Source organism: Leuresthes tenuis, unplaced genomic scaffold, assembly GCF_036924035.1.
Source record: "Leuresthes tenuis unplaced genomic scaffold, fLeuTen1.0.hap1 SCAF_11, whole genome shotgun sequence".
NCBI classification, from domain to species: Eukaryota; Metazoa; Chordata; class Actinopteri; order Atheriniformes; family Atherinopsidae; genus Leuresthes; species Leuresthes tenuis.
This window is the reverse complement of record NW_027325365.1, coordinates 4,680,271-4,703,105: the sequence shown is the minus strand read 5'-3', so window position 1 is coordinate 4,703,105 and position 22,835 is coordinate 4,680,271. Positions and strand designations below refer to the sequence as shown.

Below are 22,835 nucleotides of genomic sequence, written 5' to 3'. Positions count from 1 at the left end.
TCTCACTGGCTTTAACAAATTAGGCCCATTTTCTTACTGTTTGACTTCATTCATCATATAACTGAGTCAGTTTTAATTTCTTATGTCAGATTTCTTTATTGATACACTTTCTTCCTCCCAAAGAGCCGTTCTGTTTAACAGCCTTCCCAGTTCTCCCTGTTCAGCCCAGTTACATGTCAGGGACAACAGATCAGCATCTGACACCCACCAGATAATCAGCTGGTAACAACATGAGGATTGCTGTCTGTATTCGGTTAGTTTCCTCATCACAGCGCCACCCTGAGGGCATCAGAACAGGTTCTCTGGAAAGAACTGGGTCAGACTGACTAATACTTCCAAAGTGAACACAGCTCCTTGAACTTGATTCCAATAATCTCTGAGCAGACTCTGACAGTGCTCACATTCATCCATTAAAGCAGCACAGAGATGAAAATGACTTTCAATAAAAACCTGATAAAACTGATTTAAAGAGTTCAGCGTCTCAAACTTCAGCTGAGAGTCAGACTCTGTTCCCAGATACTTGGATGTTCTCACAGTTTGGACTTCTTCACCCTGTATGAGGCTGAGTTTTGGTCCATCGATGTTTTTCCTGAAGTGCATGATTAGCTCTTTAGTTTTTGTGACATAAAGATCAAAAGCAGGTAAAACAGAGCCGTGATTCAGCTGTGAGGCTTTAAAACAGAAACCCTTCCAGAAGCTGCCTTCCTCAGATGTCCTGCAGCTGTCTGTAGACGCCATGAAAAGCCTCAAGGTTTGAACTGACAGCGTGAGACAAAAACCTGCTGCACTCTGTCACTTAAAACATTTAAAAGCCACAAAAAAATCCAGTTCGGCAGCATAATATCAAGAAAAATATGAAGCTGCATCATAAAACAAGCTGAAGAAAAGTCAGCAAATGAAAAGTTTTTCCAGGTGTTTTCCGAAATGAAGAGCTTTGTGTCATCCACCCTTTGCTGGCTCGTCTGCCATCAATTAATAAGACAATTTCTCTGTGTTTTTCACCTCTTTATCTGTTTCTTGTCCTCGACTTCAGACAGCACTTTGAGATAAGCAACATCATTTGCTTCATTGGACACTTTCTGAATAAGTCCAACGAGCCTATGTCCCTGTGGTTTTCCGGGCAGCTGTTTGAATATAAAACCATACGGCGACTTCATCACTGAAGTCACATTTTCCACATCCAGCAGCATCTGAGTAACCGCTGGAGTGGACACCTGCCTGCTGATCAGAAACATGCGTTTTCCGTTGGGTTGGTGTGAAACCTGGACACACCTGTCTCAGAGCAGACAGATGCTTTCCCATCTGTCCGACTTTTGTGCTGGAGAGGAAACAGAGCGTCCTCTCTTTGTTTGTCGTTTCTGATGTGTTCGGCTGGTTTTCTTGGCCGCTCTGCGGCTTCATCTCTGTGTTTCGCTCCATCTGGCTCCGATGCTAATGTTCCTACCAGAGCACCGCTTTGATCCGTGCAATTTAATGGAGGAGAAGAAGAATGGAGCTTTGTGTTATACTTTATGATGTTCAAACTTCCATCATGTAGATACAGTTTGTGTTTAGCTCTTATCGTGCTGGCAGCTACGTGCAGTTTTTCAGAGGCGCAGATAAGACGACAGTTTGTTTCCACACAAGGTTAACGGAGGACAGCGAGGAAGCTTTCACACTGCATTAATCAGTGGGAACAGCAGAGGAGGATTGTGGGAGAGTGAGAAAAATCACAGGCAAGGTGCAAATATTCACTTTCAAACTTTCTTCATTATCTTCATCTTCATTAGTGTCTGTGATAAACAGCAGGAAATTTCTTTAGTAGAGGAGCTGTTTTCATCTGAGATGGACGTTAGGAGGAGGAAGATGAGGTGTTGTGATGAAGAAGTTATGTCAGTGTCTAAGGGTGCAATGATTAGTCGACGTTGTCGACAAAAATCGGTAACATAATTAGTCGCTGACTATTTCATTGTCGATAATTGGGAATATCATTTTTCGTACGGAGTGAGTGATCTTACTTCCTACCTATCTTTGCTTAGAAATGCACGCGTGTTTATAATAGCGGGAGCTCTGGGAGACCATAGTAAGATATTTAGCTTGTAAGCGTAGCCTGCTAGTTGTCTTGGATTTTAACATTAAAGTGCAACATTTAGTTGATGAACCACAACCGAGCTTCTCGGGTCTCACCTGTCCTCCATAAAAACAGAACACCTGACAGGAACATCTGCAACACATATACAAAACATCTTTAATGCAATAAGGTTTAAAATGAGAACAATTACACTTCAGAATAAGTATTTCTGGATATTAAATGACCAAAATGAGACATAAAGCAGAAACTCGGATAAAAATGACAACAAATCTACACAAAATTAGCTCAAAGATCCAAAACAACAACAAAGAGATACACAACAAACATAAGAAGACATAAAAAATGACAACAGCAAACAAAAAGGACCACAGTCAGTGTGTTACTGGTGTTAAAATAACCACATATCCTCTTTAACACACACACACACACACATTCTGCTGCTAGAAGTTGGATGATGTCATTACTCTGGCGCCCTAGCCTTGATTTGCCAGTTGTGTTCACACTCCTCACATACTCTCCTGTGTGTGTGTGTGTGTGTGTGGTTTCCTTTGAAAATCTCAGGTCGTCACCTGCTTGTTCTCTCACAGTCAAGACTTTGCTTCTGTGGTTCATCCAGCAGACAGAAACTCTGCAGATAATCAGGTCAGAGGCTGCTGAGGAACCTTTCAGCAGCAACTTTTCACTCTGCAACAACACAAACTCACAACATAAGCACAAACACCTCCGTTCCCCTTCAGTGGCAGACAAATGATGGCAGCTCAAACTACTGACGGAGCACAAAAAGCAGCAGCAGAGCTTCAGGATGTCAGCGGGGGATTCGGCTCATTCAGCTCGCTGGTAAAGCTCAGTCTGGATAAATTTAAGTGCTGCTGATTCATTATTAATCCACTACTCTGACAGAAAGAAGAGATGTGAACGTGCCCCGTGATCTGCTCTCAGTTTAAGTCCCATGTGTTCATTTTTGAATTAGTTTGGACCTTTGTTTAACAGAAACAAGTCACAAGAAATGATTCTCAGTCTTCACTGATCAGCTTCAACAGAACCAAATGTAGAATCTGAGGCAGCAACACTCAGTAAAAGTTGTTCTGGAGTCCTGTTTCCCACCGTGTTCCATCAGCTTCCTTTAATGACACTTTTTAATGGTTTTGGGAACTGAGGACACTGATTGTTGCAGTTTTTCAGAGGAATCTGTGTCCATTCCTGCTGAATCTAAGACTTCAGCTGCTCAGCAGTCCCTGGTTGTTGTTGTCTGGTTCTCCTCTTCATGATGCTCCAACATCTGCAGCTGGAGACAGATGTGGACTGCAGGCAGGCAGCCGAGCTCACACACTCTGTGTGTATGAAGCTGCTGGAAGTCCTGCAGAATGAGGTCTGGCATCGTCCTGCTGAAATAACCACGGACCTCCCGGGAAAAGACGTCACCTTGATGGCAGCATCTGTCTCTCCAGAACTCCAACATCCAGCTCTGCATCAGTGGTACCTTCACACAGATGAAGCCATCCATGCCATGGACTCTTTCTGCAGCCCCAGACCATCACAGACGCTGGCTTTAAACCTTTCTCTGAGAACAGCCTGGATGCTCTTTCTCATCAGTTTTTCCCAGAAGCAGCTGAAACGTGGACTCATCTGCCCACAGAACACGTGTCCACTGTCTTTCTGTCCATCTGAGATGAGCTGGTGTCCAGAGAACTGGGCCGTGGTTCTGCACAGAGCTGATATATGGCTTCCTCCTTGTGTGATACAGCTTCAGCTCACATCTCAGGATGCAGCTGGTGTTTTAAATCTCAGAACAAAGATCGGATAATCGATTAGGGTTTGGGATTGATGGATAATGAAGAAGCAAATGCAGACGACAACTGGAGGTGGAAGGATGGTGAACTGGAGACTTTACTTAAACAATCTAAAAGCACAGCAAGGCCGAATAGCAAAACTAAACTGATAAAAAACAAAAGACCAAACTAACCAGAAGATAACAAGGAGACGGGAAATAGACTGGAGCAAACAGGAGTAAGAGGAAAGATCTGACAAAGACTGAGATAAAACATGGAGCTTTCACACTGAAGGGACTGATGAGACAAGAGACAGCAGCTAAGGCCAATTAACTGGAGACAGACGTGTTGCAGAGCTGAGGAAAAGCAACTACTGATGAGGATATGAAACAAAGACTAAATAAAGTAGAAACTACTCATCATCCTGAATGTTTTCACAGATCCTTTAAGTCTGAAGTTTTATTTGATTCAAAACAGCTTAAACCCGTGAGAGTAAGAGACAAGAGACTTTGTGAACAAAGTAGTGAAAGCAATGATGCTTTTTGGTCTTAGAACGGTGCGAGGTTGATGATGGGACCATGAACGATGCAACAAAGTCAACTGAACACCACAGAGCGTGTGTTAGCCAAAGGATGGACAAAGCCAAAACATGTGGGCATGATTTGCTGGAGATTGGGAACAGCTGACGCAGACAGGGTTCACATCCTTGTGTATTTTAGATAGACGTGCTCTAGTCCAGTTAATTCCATGAATACATTTGGATAAAGTTGTGACGAGCACTAACAGACGAGGTGTGCTCCCTTATAAGTGCCTCAGACCATAGTTTCTATCTCTGTGGTTTTATTGGTGTTTCAAGTGAGAATGATGCCAATTATCCTCAAGAATCAGAAGATCTTTCCACGTTTCCCTCGTTATGGGACAGTGTGAGAGCTGAATTTACTTGCGTTTGAATAATTCTTGGGGCTGTGGTGTTGAGCTATCTTATTGTGAATAAAGAGCAGCAGTGATAACGCAGCCAGTAGGGAAATAAGAGACGTCCACTTTCATGTGAGCGTGCACAGCCTGAAGAAGAAAACCACTGTCATGATGCTCATTATCTCTGAGTGGAGCTCATGCTTCACAGAACCCCCCTCTGAATGGACCCAACTGTACCAATGTGGCTTCACTACTTACAGCTTTGAAGCACATGAAGAAACACGTTAGCCTCTCTGCTGCTGGATCAAGTTGGATTTTTCCTGCTTTTTTACTGAGCTGACACAATCTGGGTTCTGATTTAATTTTGATGGTGAATCCTGGCTTCTTTCTGACTTTGAGGCTCTTTGTTTTCCTGCGACACCGCTGCTGCAAAGTTATTTCTGTGTTGTTTCTTCTTCTATAGCTGCTTGCTGGTTTCGTTGATGGTGACCTGACTTAACGCCGCTCTGGGACCATGTTCTGCTGACTCTGCAGCCTTATTTCCTTCCCTGTTCTTGCTCTAATAAACACATCACTCCGACCCTGCAGGCAAATCACAGAGCACCACTTTCCTGTTGCTCCGACATCCTGCTGGACGTGTCGCTGTTCCTGCCGTGTGTCGGGGTGTTATTGAGAGATTTTATGGTCTTAGTCTGCTTCTTTTCATTAGTTTCTTCCCTCTGCAGGTAGAATGTCACACTCGACACCTGCAGCTTTGGTTATTAACGTTGTGCAGCTCCTGTAATCAGGTCTTGTAACTGTTAATTTGGTTTAAATGGTTGAAACTGCAAAGAGCGAACTGTTGTCATGCACTCATTTATCTCTCTCTGATTAAACACCATCTGCCGGAGGGGGGGTGGAGGAGGGGGCCGGAGTACTGGGAGACCCCTCGTTAGGGAGCTCGTTAGAGTGCCAGACAAATCTGTCTGTGATGCTCAGTCGAGTAAACAGGAGCTCCAATGAAGACAACTCCAAACACGGAGTGAGAAGTTTATCTGCACAGTTTATCTGAAGCAGTTACAAGAAAACAAACAAAATAATTTAATCACATTTGTATAATTAAATCCACAATTTAGTTAGTTTAGTTTAACACAGACAGATAAAAGACAGAAAACAAAACAAGGAGACATGAAAAAACAAATTAAATACCCATAGAGAAATATTTTGAAACCTCAGACACACTGATAACGCTAAAGAAACACAAAACAACCTCAAAGAGAGGCAAAACAACCTCATAAAGAGGCAAAACAACCTCAGAGAAACACAAAACAATCTCAAAGAGAGGCAAAACAACCTCAGAGAAACACAAAACAATCTCAAAGAGAGGCAAAACAACCTCAGAGAAACACAAAACAACTTCAAAGAAACACAAAACAACCTCAAAGCGAGGCAAAACAACCTCATAAAGAGGCAAAACAACCTCAGAGAAACACAAAACTACAAAGAAACACAAAACAACCTCATAAAGAGGCAAAACAACCTCAGAGAAACACAAAACAATCTCAAAGAAACACAAAACAACCTCAAAGAAACACAAAACAACCTCAAAGCGAGGTAAAACAACCTCATAAAGAGGCAAAACAACCTCAGAGAAACACAAAACAATGTCAAAGAGAGGCAAAACAACCTCAGAGAAACACAAAACAACTTCAAAGAAACACAAAACAACCTCAAAGCGAGGCAAAACAACCTCATAAAGAGGCAAAACAACCTCAGAGAAACACAAAACTACAAAGAAACACAAAACAACCTCAAAGAGAGGCAAAACAACCTCAGAGAAACACAAAACAACTTCAAAGAAACACAAAACAACTTCAAAGAAACACAAAACAACTTCAAAGAAACACAAAACAACCTCAGAGAGAGACAAAATAACACCACACACAAAACTTTAAGAAGATGCTCGGATACCAAAGGCCTATAAACTATAAACTATAAAAAAAGAAAAAAAATAACCTGAGGAATAGAAAAGCCACACTAAGACAAACCAAATGTTCTCAAGGAAGCACTTTGAAACCCCAGAGATACAAACAACCTTAAAGAAACAGAAAATGACCTCAAATAGAGACAAAAAACACACTCGAAGTGACACAAAACAACCTCAGTTAGAGATAAAATAACCTCTAAAACCTCAGAGAGACGAACAATCCTAAAGAAACACAAAATGACCTCAAATAGAGACAAAAAACACACTCAAAGTGACACAAAACAACCTCAGTGAGAGATAAAATAACCTCTAAAACCTCAGAGAGACGAACAATCCTAAAGAAACACAAAATGACCTGAAATAGAGACAAAAAACACACTCAAAGCGACACAAAACAACCTCAGTGAGAGATAAAATAACCTCTAAAACCTCAGAGAGACGAACAATCCTAAAGAAACACAAAATGACCTCAAATAGAGACAAAAAACACACTCGAAGTGACACAAAACAACCTCAGTTAGAGATAAAATAACCTCTAAAACCAGTGAAGACAATATTAAACACACTGAGAATACAGTTTATCTGAAGCAGTTACAAGAAAACATGATATGTATTCTACACTTTAATCAGATTTGTGTTATCAAATCCACATTTGAAGTCAGTGTAATACTTTCTGTAAAGGTCCCCTTTTGCAGCAGTTTTCTTGGAAATGTTCCTCTTGATTTTCTAAAACTTTTACACCATCTGTTAGATTTTACAGATTTTGACAGTGGAATCTGTTCGCTGGTTTAAGAGCTGACAGGGAGAAGTTTTTATGGAGTCAGGGTGTGTGTTCACATGGCACAAAAACCAACTGAGTGATTAAATCAAAAAGCTGAAAAGTAGCATTGAGTGTCAGGGCAGCTCCGACAGATCGCTTTCTTCTTCGTCTCATACGAGTCCAGATCTGGATCAACAGTCAGAACTGCTTCTAATTCGTCTTCACAGCTCGTTTTTTTCTCACTGGCTTTCCTGCTTTCTTTTATGTTTGTGTTTATTTTCACTTCCAGCTGGATATATTCTGACTTTGTCCTGTTTGTTTTAGTTATCGCAGAGTCAGATCTGTTTTTTGTTTCATTATTATTTCACACATTTTGAAGCCTGAACTCGTGTCAGTGTTTGTTGTTGTTGAACATACCTCATATGTACTCTGGCTTGACTTGTCTAACAGTTTCTGCCCATTTGATTGGTTGCCTTAAAGATAGAAACAATGACAACGCTGATGATTATGTAAAGAGCGGCTTCTCTCAGTTAAGAGAAGCCGTGTCAGGTGAGGTCTTCACCACAAAGCAGGGGAGTTAAACTCACCCGATGACACGCGTTGGCATTGAAAATTATCTCTAAAAACAGTAACTCTGCCTCCACCCTTTCTGCCAACTGCAGATATGGTCTGTGGAAAACTTGTTTCATTTATTATATTAAGAAAATTTGCTTCTGAGGCTGTTTTTACTGAGAATTCTGTCTGTTTGGACCGTGAGGTTTGGCCGAATCCCATCAGGCTCTACAGCTCCAAGGATGTTTAGATTATCAATAAACTTTATCTCTGAAAATAATGAATAATAATCAGTGTGAAAATGATCACAAACTGGCTGTGTTTTCTTTCCTAGGTTAGGTTTATTATAGGAGACGGTTTTGCTTAGCCAGAGGTGAAGATTCCAACTGTTTTTGGACCATGCTGTGGTGTGAGTCATTGTTTTTAGGTTTATTGAGATTTAATAACATTTCCATAGAACTCTGAACATCAGCAGTCCATAAACTTTGATCGTGGACAAGCTGAGTATTGTGTGGAAACATAAGTGCGACACTGCGACTCTCTCAGTGACTTTTAAATTAATATAACAGTCACTGTATTTGTGTATATGTTTTATATGCTGCGGTTAAAGGTGCACAGGCATGTTAAGCTCTATGTTTCTGCTCTAAAAATGGCTGTAGATTACAGTATGTGATGTCAAACATAAAATGACTGAACAACAACCTGAAACAAATACAAGCAGTTTAAATCTGACCCAGAGGGATGTGCTGTCAGCCTTCGCTGTATTGCACCAGCCCACATCCCTGCGCTGCTATTCTGTGTTTTCTTTCCAGTTACATATTTCTAAAAACGACAAACTGATGGACCACCTGGTCCTTAGACCAGACAAGTCCGCATACCACAACTAAGACACAATCAAAGATAACCACAACAACTGCACGAAACCTGAGAAAAACAGACTCCAACTGAGTCAAAACAACCTCAGAGAGTTAAAAAAATGCTCCACCACCCTCCAATCTGTCTCTGCAGCAGCTACGATTCCCATCTTGACCTCTGACCTCGTTGTAAGGCGACACATTACCTGTGCACCCATGCGGGAATGTCTTGACACGTGAAACCAAGATGCACAGTGGCATTACAGAAAGATCCGTGTCTTCTGGCTTTAACAAACTCTGAGTTTATATTTGTGGAATAAAACTTTGTGACGTTTGGAGCTGTAACCATGGCAGTGAACTCAAATCTTTATGACACCCTGCTGCAAGACATGAAGACGAAGTGAGTCACAGCAGCCGAAGCAGTCCATTAGAAATCATTTCATACGTCAGAACACAATCACAGTGATGATTGTTATTTGAAATAAGTATTGATCGGTGAGGAAGAGCAGGACTTATTTACACCCCTGGAGCTCCCCCCCCTCCTGTTCGCTGGAAAACCACAAGACCATTAACTGTGAGTCATCCGGTAGTAACGTGCGCACGTGCGTGTGCACGTACATGTGTGTGTGATGGGTAATCTCATTACCAGTGATGGCTGGCTCTTATATTATTATATCCACACACACACACACACACACACACACACACATGGGCGCCCGCGCACACACGTTTTTGTCATTCAAAGCAGAGCTGAGAGGGCGGCCAGGTTGAGTCATACTGTAGTAATGTGTGTGTGTGTGTGTGTGTGATAGTATTACAGTACAGGATTACAGTGTATTTGTGTTTGTCGACATTAATCTATTGATCTGAGCTGTGCACTGTGAGTGTGTTTGCTGTATTACTGCTGTTGTGGGGACATAAATCTGTGCACTCGGTCACATTGTGGCAACTTGTTTGTAGGACATTTCATTTCATGGGAAGACTTCAAAGTTAGAGTTAGGATTAGATTCAGGTCACAGAACATGTCTGTTTGTGACACAAGTCATTTCCATTAATGTGACACTGTTTAGTCACCAGAGAATCACAGTAGTTTTGTTTCTTTTCTTTGGTTTCCGTCTTTACTCGGATCATCAGTCTGACTCACATCTGTCCGTCACATTCAGTCTGGTCGGTATCTATGACCACAGCTCTGGTGTATCTATAATCAGCCACTCTGTGAGATGGTGAATCTTTATCAGTAAATCAGACAGTAGATGCTGTAATGACCTTTGACCTGTCTGAGTTGTGGTGTAAAACTCTTCAGTATCCGTCTTTATCTTGTGTGCTGTTGTTGTGCTAACTGAGTTAGCATCCAGCATTTATGTGTTCACACCTGTCCTGAAGCCAGAAGCCCAAAACAACCAGAACAGGTCTTTCTTTTATCAGGAGAAATGACGAAATGACCCTTTTTAGCCTCCTATGATGAAATGTTATGAGACTATAATGCAGAAAAACAGATGTCTCAGTGTGTGTTTGAGTCTCCATCATGCAGCCCGACCTGATTCTGCTGTTTTTTTCAGGAGGTTTCTCCTTGTTTCTGCTTCCTGTCGTCTGCTGGTCAGTCGCAGATGCTGTGTCCCGCAGTTACATCACAGTTTCATTGATCCAGATATTGGCAGTGAACAGCAGGTTCCTCGGAATTAAACTGCTAGTTTCTTCAGCAGCACAGATCAAGTGTTTGATGGAGCAGTTTCTTTCCGATCCAGATTCTTCAACCTAAATAAAATACACTTTGCTTTCCTGGTGGTTCAAGTTTAGGTCTGTGTTTGGGGCTGAATGGCTCTGCGTTGGTGGAAATATGGGCTGATGGACAAAAAGCAGGCTCCTAACAGTGGTGGTTGTTTTGGGAGGACCATGACTATAAGGCAGAGCCCCATTTTCCAACATCTGTTTTTAGCTTTTCTTTCTGCTGATCTGATGGCAGAGCCTCATGTCTGAATAAACACCTGCTCTTTTTCCTCTGAAAACAGTCAAACTGGGTCAGTTCCAAACAAGTCTGAATGAATGCAGACTTGCTGAAAGATATTGCGATGGAAGGTTTTTACCTCTGTATGTCTTCTTAAAGCCAGTTTGGTCTCTCTTTAGTGATGCCTCCAGATGTTTCTGATGGTTCATTTTAGAGGATTGAATCAATAATGAACTGAAGTAGGTCCACCTCCAGCAGTAAAATGCTGCTTATGTGATCTATCTTGTTGAAATCAGTCACTGTGCAGACATTTACTCTCATTAATAACGGCACATTTGGCTGATAATACCCCCGCACAAATTTGAGTTGTTACGAGTTAAAGTCGCTCAATAGACCCAAACAAATCTATCTATTTCCTTTGAGTTTTACTTCTCTGCAGACAGTCTGACCTCAACATATTTCCTGTCTCATCAGCTTTATTTCACCTGTTAATAAACATCCATTTTTACATTTCAGACCTGCAACACATCCCATAAAAGTCAGGACAGTAAATGTTTTCCCACTTTGTAATGTTTCCTTCTTCCAACACTTAAAGACGTTCTGACACTGAGGAAACTAAGTGATGAAGAGTTTCAGCTGTTATTTTGTCCCTTTCTTCCTGCAAACACATGGTTTGGGGGGGTTGTTTCAAAGTTCTCCAACATTCTCGGTTGGGGACAGGTCAGGACCGCAGGCAGCCAGTCCAGGACCCTCTTCTTCCTCAGCCAGGCCTTTGGAATATGTGCAGAATGTGGTTTTACATCGTCTGGTTGTAAAATGCAGACGTCCCTGGAAAAGATGTGTTCCTGAAGGCAGCATATGTTGCTGTAAAGTCTCAGTGAACTTTTCTGCATTAATGCTGCCATCACAGAAGTGGAAATGAGCTTTGCCCCCTGATCCAACCCCATACCATCACAGAGCCTGGCTGCAGGGACTGGTTGCTGACAGCAGGCTGGATGCTGCTTTTGCTCTTTGCTCCATTTTTTCCAACAAAGATCTGGAATACTGATGGGTCTGACCACAGTACACGTTTCCACCGTGTGACGGTCCATCCCAGACGCCTCCGAGCCCAGAGAAGTGGACGCCGCCTCTGGACGAGGTTAACATCAGGCTTCTTTTCTGCACAGTAAAGCTTGTGAATGGAACTCTGTATTGTAGTGCTTGACAAAGGTTTCCCACAGTAATCCCTTGTCCTTGTGCTTCTATCAGCTGTTGATGAATGATGGTTCTTGATGCAGCGCCGTCTGAGGGGTCAGAGGTCACGGGTGTCCAGCTCAGGCTTTCTCCCTGGTCCTTTAGACTGAAACTCCTCCAGAAATATGCAAATCCCTTCAATCTGAGGAAAATTGTTTTTAAACACTTCAATGACTTTCTCACACATTTGTGGACAAACTGGAGATCCTCTGACCCTCAAAGACTGGGGCTACTTTTGGACCAAATCATGGTTACAATAGTTTGAGTTCTCATTATTTATTTTTTATCTCATTACTCGACCTAAATAGTTCCGACTTTGTGATTTTGAGTATTTTGTAATTGTTTGAACATTTTACACACCACATCCTCATGTCAGCTTGGACTTGTGTAGCTGGAATTTCTGCTGAAGCACAAAGCACATAGACTTTTAAAGAAACAGTTCCAGTTTGAAACTTACCCCATTTAACCACAAAGTAAAGTTTTTATTCTGCTTGCACACAAGAAAAGCATTTTCATGACTGAGCCTCAGAGATCCTGGCAGGAGTATTTTAAATGTGTCACTCTCACTGTTTCTGGTTTTCATCTTCAGCATGTTAAATCTAACCACATCCTGACAGCAGCTTTGTTACACTCAATGTTTCTCCAAAGGTTGAGCTGTTCCTGTACAGTTTTTTTTAGAATGCCAAACAAAAGCGGCGAGTTTGCTTCTGTGCGCGGAAACAGAAAGTTCACAGTTAAACAGGCGGACTGCTGCAGGAAGGAGATTATTTCATCAGAGCAGATAAATAACTGGGCAGCAGCATCATTAAAAACTCATCAGTGAGGAGTGTGTGCGCTCATAAATTCACTTTTCTTATCAGCCAAACAGATGTGACTATTGTGCTCCATTAATGAGGGTTTAGAGGGATAATTACAGCTAAATGGGAGTCTCTGTGTGTTTAACTTCTACATTTCCAGCTTTGAAAGTTCAGCTGACAGATAAAATGCAGCTCTCGTGCTGTGTCTGTCCACGATAAACATGAATGATGTCAGCAGGTGAGTTTAGGTTTCCTGCTCCATGAACAACAAGATGATAAAACACAGAGAAAGATTATAAGATAAGAAACATACACACAGCTGAGAGGAAGAATGCCCACAGAAACTGGTTAAGTCTCCGTATCTCTCAGACTGATGCTGCTCAGAAGAGTTCAGGCCGCTCTGCTCATGTTGTCATTTTTTATTTTCTGGCTCTCAGTCACGATATTTTACGATTTTCCACCGTCAGTGGACTGAATAAAGTGAATGAAGACGTCTGCGTGCGAGTCCAGCAGGGATTACTGGAGATTTACCTTCACATGGCATTAACTCAGTGAGGGATGATGGACGGGTGCAGGATGCTGGATGTTTGCTGCAGCACATGAGGGATTTAGCTTTTTAGTTCCATGTTTTTGCTCAGATTATGTTGTTTTATTTTTTCTCTACCTGTTGATGATGAAGGGCTGGCGCAGCCCTCAACACTCCCTCTGCCTTCACAGTAATCCCGTGAAGCATCAATCTGTCTCAGTTTCCTTCTATAGCACATATTTAGTGTTTTTATGAGATCAGTTTTTCTTTTTTTTGTCCCTTTTGTCAAACGTTGCAGAAAACCTTTAACATGCTGATCATCTCTTCCTCTGCAGGAGATGTGGTGGACATCTACCAGAGGGAGTTCCTGGCGTTGAGGGAGCGCCTCCACTCAGCCGAGCAGGAGAACCTGAGGCGCTCCAAAGAGCTGAACCTGGTTCTGGAGGAGATTAAGAGGGCCATCGCTGAGAAGCAGGCGCTCCGAGATATCAACCGCACCTGGAGCAGCCTCTCCGGTCAGTTCAGCCTCATCATGATGATGATAATAAAGATGATTATATTGTGTTTAAAGCAGAGCATCAGGGAACAGAAACACTCAGCAGTTCTCAGTTCTGAGGGGTCCCTCTTCTAAAATATAGATATGAATAACCATCTAGCAGCAGCCTCAGAGCATATAAGAGCCCAGTGGATAAACTATATCTGAGGCTAATGTTCCAGCAGAGTTAGCTAAAGACTGTGAATGTGCAGCAACCACTTTTCATTCCCCTGTTTTAACAACTTGGTCCAGTTCAACGCTGGACTGAAGGAACTGAGCCACAAAGAGGATCAGTTCCAACTCTCAGAGCCTGAACTTCAGAGCAGGGAAATGGAAGTATCTGAGAAATAATTCCTCATGGTTTATTGATAGATTTATCTTTTCCTTTAGCAGCAGCTAACGCTAACAGCTTAGCTAATGAAGATGACGCAAACCAACTCCTAAGGAGTTATTGCTGTTCCTTTCTGAAAGATGAACATTATTGTTCCCACATTACTTTGTTAACTGAAGCTTTCTAGTTGAACGGTTCCGTTCTGTGACTCAGACGACCTGCAGCTGTGTGGATAAGGTGTGTTTCCAACACAACACCGGTCCTCTCCTCACTCTCGCTGCTACATTGAACGCCGTGTACCGCTCTCTGTGTGTTAACATTATATTATCGGCATGTTTCTGATAAAGATGTAGGTCTCCAAGTACAATTGTTTAATGAGGTTAATATATAGAAAAGGTTTAAACGCAGTAATTAACGGTACACATGCATTATTACGAGTTATGCTGTGTACATCTCCGGCTTGGTCCATTACTGTTGATGAGAAAGCATTGTTTGCTAGCATCTGTTGCTAGCTTTAAGCAACACTGCTAAACTATTTCCCTCTGGGATCCTCTGGGAATTTCACACCAGATGTCCAGATTTTTATGATAGGTAACGTACGTAAAAACACACCATAACTTAAATAAACACATCATGTCCCGTTTGAGCCTTGTTGGTTGCGAGGTGTCAAAACAGGGCTGAGACAGAGAGTCAACAGGTATTTTGTTCCAAGTCTGTCTATAACATTTCAATAAAACCTCAGAAAATGTGTCAAATTGTTAAAAAAAGGTCACCTTTGACAGTTCACGGGACTCTAAAGTTTGACATCACATCAGAGTGTAACAAAAGTAAAGGTGGTTGTTAAAAACTGGAGTAGTACAAAGAACATAACAGATCCTAGTGTTCAAAGATCAGTTTTTTGGGTTATTAGCATTTGATGTTGCATTTTAAGATGCCAGAAATGTGCATCAGAGGGAGGGTAAAGCAAGAGAAACATGAAAAACTAACTATTAAATTAGAAAACAAGACTTAAATTACACTGTTCCATGTCTTTTGTGCTGGATCTCTCACTGTTATGGGCTGATGGATGCACTGAAGCAGCTGCACAGAGTGAACCGCGACCCGCTGCCAGCATCACATGATTCTAGTTTCTACATCCCACCTGGAACCGCTTCAACCACACAAGTCCCGTTTCTTCCTCTGTACTTCCTGGCAGGAAATCTTTTTTTGTTTCCTCTCTGTCCAGGAAATCTGGAGTTTTTGCAGCCTGCATTAACAGAACTTTTCAGAGATTAAAACCGCACAAAAAACACAAACTAACTTTATTCTCACCTCTACTGGAACAGGACACTCAAGGATTCAACAACAAGGGTGTAGTTTTAATGTTTCATGTAAGGAAAATATGACATGGCTAATGACTTTTTTTACCTGACAAAGACTTTTATTTAACTTTAAACCCCTCAGAGGATTATGATAGTATTTAAAACTGTTCGAGTTGCTTAAAAGCTATTTTATGGGTGTAACAAGGTTTTGATTGTACTAATGTTGTCTAATTCGCTGTTTGTTCCGAGATGAACAGGCTGAACATACTCAGCTAGTCCTAATTCTCATTCTAGGATTAGACCTTTAGAGATGTTCAGCTTCTAATGAGTATGTGAGTTGCAAACAGAGTCCTGCAAAAATATTTACTGACCCTGCTTAATTACACATTTTACTGCTTAAGATTGAATAATTTCCTATATATGGAACTTCAATCCTTACACTGGTAATTCAGAGGTTTTTGAGCACACAGAGTAGGGCTGAAAATATTTTCTACTGCCACGAAAAGTTAATTAAAGTAAAAACAAGTTATTCTAAGCTGATATGCTCAGTTTTATAATGCCTTATCTGGACTTCCTGATCTGATCTGGTGTCTTTGTGTGACCTCAGAGGAGACAAGGCTGAAGCTGTGGAATGTGAGCAGCAGTAAAAACCTGCTGCAGCTTCCCTCTATCTTCCATCACCTTCCTCACCTGCTGAACAGAGAGGACAGCCTGCAGCCCGCCGTGCACCTGGGACAGGGACGCACCGGAGGTAACATGATAATATATATATATGTATATATATTTATATATATATATGTGTATGTAAATACAGAGAGAGATAAACTCAGGCTTGTTGCAAACTGAAAATGTCAAAATACCAAACTGCTCAGCTCCCATCACTCCAGCGGTTACCAGATGTTTTACTGAGACAATATTTGTCAGCAGGCACCAATGACTGTTTCTATGGAAACACAGGCCTGGTTCATGGCTAGCCCTGGAGGTCAGTAGCTAATGGTTTACATTTAAAAGTCAGTATTTGTTCTTGTGACACTGTCTGTAACATAGACTCAGCCCCAGAGTGTCCTGCAGAAAGAAGGTTATAAGCATGAAGGGATAAACCATAAAGTCATTAATCACTCCTGCAGATTCCCCATTCACAGCCCAGAACAGTGCACCTTTCATGGGTTAACGACTCACTGAGGCCCCTGTGACACAACCAACATCCCCTGGAGAATAAAATAAACATCTCAAACCAAACAGGCTGAGCAAGGTCACTCTTTGTGTGTGTGTGTGTTGTGTCAAGTCTAATTTATTTATGAAGTGTCTTTTCTGCCCAGTAAACCATTTTCTAATAGGTCTGCTTCACATAGAGGGCATAAATACAGATAAAACCAGAGACAACAAACACATCGGAAATGTGAATCAGTAGTTGTGCGTGTGCATGGTTGCGTGTGCATGTGTAAGTGCAGTGAAATATATTTATGATGCTCTTTGAGGGAAACAGGTTAGTCGCACAGAGTGCTTTATGATGCAGGAGGGGATGGACAAATAACAACCCAGAAAAAAAAGTATGCAAAAGACATCTATATACATTTATCTGTGAGTGCATGTGAGTGTGCACGCTCGCCAGACAAATCAGATTTATATGTAAAATCTCTGAAACAGAATAGGCGCAGCTCAGTGTTTTTCCAGAAGCATTTAGGAGACAAAAACAAGTTAAACTGAAGCAGAGACCAGAGGCTGTGAGTGTGCACGTGTGAGTCTGTCTTTCTGAGGACCACTGCGAGCATCAAACCCTGGGTGTGAGGACACTCTGGGAAGTGAGGACCTCTTTGTTGATCCTCACTCTCACATCTCTTCAAAGATATTTTGGACGGTTAGAATTTGGTTTTAGAGTTAAATTGTATGAGCATGTGTGTGTGTGTGTGTGTGTGTGTGTGTGTGTGTGTGTGCAGTAACCCTGGTTTAGCCTAATTTGTCCTGGTCCAGTTTGGTTTGATTTAGACCAGTTTACAGAACAAGAGCCCTTTGTAACTTGTCAAATAAAACTTGCTGGAAAGCAGTATCAGTTCTTCTGAAATAGGTTATATATTTTCCAGACAACCACCTGTAGACTCTGGATCTGGGTATTTGCTGGAATTGTTCTCCTCTACTAGACTCATTGAATTAACTGCCAATTCGAGCCCTGAAAAATGCATGGTCTGTGTCTATTCCCTGGAAAATTGTCTATATTTTTTGTTTTTTTAATTTTTTTATTATCCTTCTTGACTATGAATATTTACCGAAAGCATTTTGGACTCATGTGTCCTGTTTCTGTGTATGTAAAGGATGAATGTGTATTCTTAAGATATTTTACACTAAATGCTCACAGGTGACCTGAAACTGTATTTCTTTCAATAAATCCCTCAAAGCCCTGACTATGTGTATTTGCTGGGTATTACCAGTGTGCTCTTATGCTTATTGTGTGTGTGTGTGTTTGTGTTTGCAGTCTCCATAGTGATGGGGGTTCCCAGCGTGAAGAGGGAGGTCCACTCCTACCTGACTGACACGCTCAGCTCGCTGATGTCAGAGCTCAGCCCCGCGGAGAAGGACGACTGCGTCATCGTCGTCCTCATTGCAGAGGTCAGTATGTCTCTGTATGTGAAACGATATAAACTTTTATATATGCAGGCCGGCATGAGCGATACAGTGGATATAAAAAGTGTACACACCCCTGTAATAATGCTCTTTGGGTAGGCCTCTTTAGATCACAGACTTTCTGTTGGATTTAGGTGTAGAAATGGAAATTTAAGGCACCACCATGCAGTGATGCCACCTGTGAATGAGTTGATTAAATTTACTACCTTCTTAAACTTTGGATCATACTCAATATTTTTCCCATTTACAAGTATCCCTTTATCTCTTAACCTTTTCTAAGCTGCAGCTTTTTGAAACCTGGTGTCAAGGTTTTCCTCAAAAATATCTCAGCGTTTCCATTCTTATGGCCTGAGTAAGTCTGCATTAATCCAGTTGAATTCCCAATAAAGCTGCTCTGTTTCTTTTGTCAGATGGCTTGGAAATGGGGGCTGAAACTCAGTCCATTAAAGGGGAATTTTGTACCATTCAGTCCACAGTGTTGTATACTGGGACAAGGACGTTGGTCCAGTTAAATCGCCCCATCCAGCTGTAGCTGTGGCTCGAATCGACTGTATCATTCCTTTGTTGCTCTCTGCATGGAAAAATGACCATCGGAATAAATGTGTGTTGATGCGTGTGCTTCCTTGAATGCTTTTTAAAGGCCACTGATTTATCTAATGAACCTTAACACATGCACACACACACACATTCGTCCTTCTACCTCCCTGCAGCAGTCTGAGCTTACTATCAGCATGGATGCTAAACACAGAGAGACAGTGACATTATCACTGTGTGTGTGTGCAATGAATCATTTAAGGTGTGAAATCACACATTCCTGCTTACATTTATATCACGTCGGCTTGTGTGTGTGTGAGTGTGTGTGTTTGGTAAAAGTGATGCAGGTCACACTTGATGCTTGATCACTTCTTATGCTGTGCCATGAAAGCTGCAACTTCTCATCTGTTGTTGTTATTTTACCCATTTCATTATAAATGTTTTCACTTCTAAACGGATCCACATTTAAACCACCCACACACACACACACACTTTATAAAGGTCCTTCCTATCGCTTGGATGGTTGCAGCTTAGTCGAGCTACAGTTTACACACATGGGAGGGGAATCAAGTTGTTAAATGCATAGTTTGGGTTTTTTGAGATGGGGTTTTGTGAAATACTTATGAGTAGTGTTAGACAAATTACATAGTTATGTAGTTATACTATGAAAAAAGAGCAAGGATCTGTGATGGGGGGAGGCTTCCACCTGTCTTTTGGTTCTCATAATACTATGTAGCAAGCAGAATTATTTTGACTGTCAGAACTCGTCTTCCCATAACATTAAATGGCTAGTAATGCTTTTTCCCATAACATAGAATGTTCCTTTACCCATAACATTGTGTGGCCAGCAAACATAAACAATATAAATAGCAATAGCACCATTTTGAAGGCAGACAACTCTGAGTCAGCTTCCTGACAGGTTGTGCGGACTTGTCTCTTTCTTGCAAGAAATAAATGTTTTGTGTTAATCGTATCCAGCGACTCTGAGCCTAATTTTGAGAGAATTTTTCTGACAGTAGTTAGTATCTTACCTCCAGTAGAGGAAAACAATTTCAAGCTAACAGCTACAGAGAGCAGGGGCCAAAGAAGAGCCAATTTTCAATATTTAAAGCAACTCAGACAGTCACTAATTTCATAGTAATTCAGCGAATGTGTCGTTTTACACACTGCAAGGACAACCTCCAACGGCTCACACTGGCAAAACAATGTTTGTTTGAAGTCATGTTATCCAACAGGGTTCTAGCTCGGTTTTAGGCTGTTTTAAAGTGTTTGGACTCAAAAACCCAAGTGTTGAACAAGTCTAGAGTTATTAAGAATTTGAGCTTCACACTCCAGAAAAAATAACACTGAAAGTTCTTACTATAGAGTCACAGATAGATAGAGGGAGAAGGAAGGAAGTTGTTAGGTCGATTGGTTGGTTTTGACCACATTTAGGAGCAGACTCCTGCCCATCTCTGATACCCCCCGACATCACAGAGTCATCAGATACCTTCTGCAGGTGGCATAAGTCAGAAGTGTACAGAGTAAACAGGAATGGAGGCAGCACAGTCCCCTGCGGTGCTCCTGCACTACTGACCACCAAGTCAGACAGAAAACTCACCAACTGAACAAAGTCAGAGATCCAGGAGACAGTCAGACTATCAGAAAGATTGTGATCTCACTGCCTGACAGGATGATGATTTAAGTTTGCATATTGACGCCCTTAGAGGAATCATACTCGACTTACCAAGTTGGACATCCAGCTTTTTGAGGTATTTCATTTGATTATTCATAGTTGGAAATCAAAAACTGAGTTCTCAGTAACCATCGAATGGTGCTTTATTGTTTCCATGAAGTGTTATGGTTGGTGGGTGATGGAAAATAGATGGAGACCCAAATGTGGAGCAGCTGTCTGGAGGCAAACAAAGGATTGGCTTTAATCTTTCTTCAAGAAAAAACAAAAGCTAAACTAAACTTGGAAAAACAAAAGTCTAAATAACAGAACTACCAGACAGGGATTTTACCAGAGGAGAAAAGAACTGTGACAATGAGGATCTGACAAAGACTAAGCATAACCGTGGAGCTTAAATACAGAAGGGACAGAAAGGATCTGATGTGAAACAGAATAAACTTTAACTGAGGTAAAACAAATATAATAAACTGTAATGATATAATGATTAAAAGAGGGAATATAAACAAAGAAACAAATGAAGAACAGACTAATACAAACAGAGAATAAATCCTAATTCAGACAAACAACTCAAAAACACAGAGAACACCAACAAGAAAACAGACAAAACACAGAAAAACAAAGAAATGGAAATCAAATCCAAAGTCACGGAACAGAAACCCACAAACCCTGAACACGAACAACTGATCACAGTGACTGGAGGGAAACTCTTCTGCAGGTCGTTTCTTTCAACATGTGAAAGCTGCTGGTGCAGACTTCCAGCTTTGGATCTTTCTTGTTTTTCCTCTAAGCTGTTTTCATATTTAGATTCCCCTCTGGGGTTTTTTGTTTCCTCTCATTTCTAATTTCCTCACTGAGATGAAATTAAAGTGGAGCTTATCTCTGCTTCCACTTTGACTCGACATGTGTTGAGGGTCAGGGTTTGGGGTTCGGGTCTTTGTGGACTGGAGGAAGAAGAAGAAGAAGAAACTGGTCACGTGGCGCCTCAGCAGGCCTCGTTTGTGCAAAACGAACAACGAGCAGCAAAAGCACTTAAAGCTCTTAAAGTGGAGAGATGTGCAACATGAATATTACATGACTGAGGCATGTTACAGAGAAAAACATGAAACCGCTCAGCATGAGAACACAAATCCACCACGCAGCCTTTCTTTACATGAGCAGGTCTGGGATCAGCTCTTCTGTTACTCGAGTCTGTTTTCTGGAAAGATGCTGAAATGGGATCAACCACATTATGAAGCCAGATGGGAGACGGGATGTTGCTTATCTTTACTGAGTCTCTGTTTGTTTTGTTGGGGAAAAACATAATATTTCTACAGTGTTTCATTCTGATTAAAGTCAATTCAAATAAATGCTTAAACAACTTGACAAGAATCTGAAAACTTTGTTGTTCTAAATTATTGAGTTTGACTGATGAACAGTTTTTCATCTAGTTTTCTGTTCAGGACTTTTAGAGCAGGTCTAAATTGAGAGTTCTGTGATGGAAACCCTGAACAATGTAACCTAAGAAGCCTAAAATTAAGCATTTAAATGTGCTGCTCTGCCTTTGTTATGGAAATATGTCTTGCCTGGAATGCAGAATTTAGACTGTTTAGATTTCAGAGGAATCATGAGATGAAGAAGAAGTTGATTGCTGCAGATGTTGGAGGGACTTACGACTTCTCAGAACACCAGATTGTGTAGATATTGGAGTTAGAATACACTGGGGATTAGTTTTGTGAAGAATCATCACTCCTCAGAGTCACAGTCAGGTGCATCTACTCCGAGAACCAAAGTTTCAGGAGAAACTACAATGAGGTGATTGATGTGCAGAGCCATGACGATGGGGATCACCACCAATACCAGCCTATTTTTCACCTGGTAGCTTTACAAACTTTTCCTTAAGATGGTTAATCAAGGCTGGATTTACTCTTTCTGCCCCCTGCCATCGTACTCACATCGACTGGCAACAACGAAAAGAAAAAATTCCCTTTTAACAGGAAGAAACCTCCACCAGAATCAGGAAGGGCGGCAATCTGCCTCGACCTGCTGGGGGTTGAGAGGACAGAAAGAAGGGGAGAATATTACGAAGGTGAAAGAAGACATTGAATCATGTTTTATATGTGAGTCAAAGGACAGATCCTGGTCAAAAATAACTCCAAGACTCCTCACTGTCATAACAGAAGCCAAGGAAATACCATCTATAGTAACTATATAACTAAAATGTTTCTTCCTGGTCCTGGTTCAGGTCCAAAAAGAACAACTTCTGTTTCGCCTGAATTTAGAAGCAAAAACTTTGGAGTAATCCAGCTCTTGTGTCTTGAAAACATGTTTGTAGTCTGACCAACGGATTGGTTTCATCTGGTTTCATAGATGAGTGCAGCTGAGTATCATCAGCATAGGCCATGCTGCCTAAACAGCTGGTTGGTGACTGCATGTGTTTTGAGTTAACATCTAATCAGTTTGGTTCAGTTCAAATTGG

At 41.4% G+C, this 22,835-nt stretch overlaps 1 protein-coding gene across 3 annotated transcripts in view; it reads left to right on the top strand.

Annotated features, from left to right (window-relative positions):
• Positions 1 to 22,835, top strand: part of mgat4b (alpha-1,3-mannosyl-glycoprotein 4-beta-N-acetylglucosaminyltransferase B) — a 94,529-nt gene that overhangs the window by 36,389 nt on the left and 35,305 nt on the right. For all 3 annotated transcript variants that reach the window (XR_011917789.1, XM_072395186.1, XM_072395185.1), the window contains exons 2-4: positions 13,724 to 13,903; positions 16,163 to 16,306; positions 18,026 to 18,159. Coding sequence is in view for 2 of the 3 variants with exons in the window: in XM_072395186.1 (XP_072251287.1) it covers positions 13,724 to 13,903; positions 16,163 to 16,306; positions 18,026 to 18,159 (458 nt within the window). In the remaining variant the exon portion in view is untranslated. The remainder of the gene's footprint in view (positions 1 to 13,723; positions 13,904 to 16,162; positions 16,307 to 18,025; positions 18,160 to 22,835) is intronic.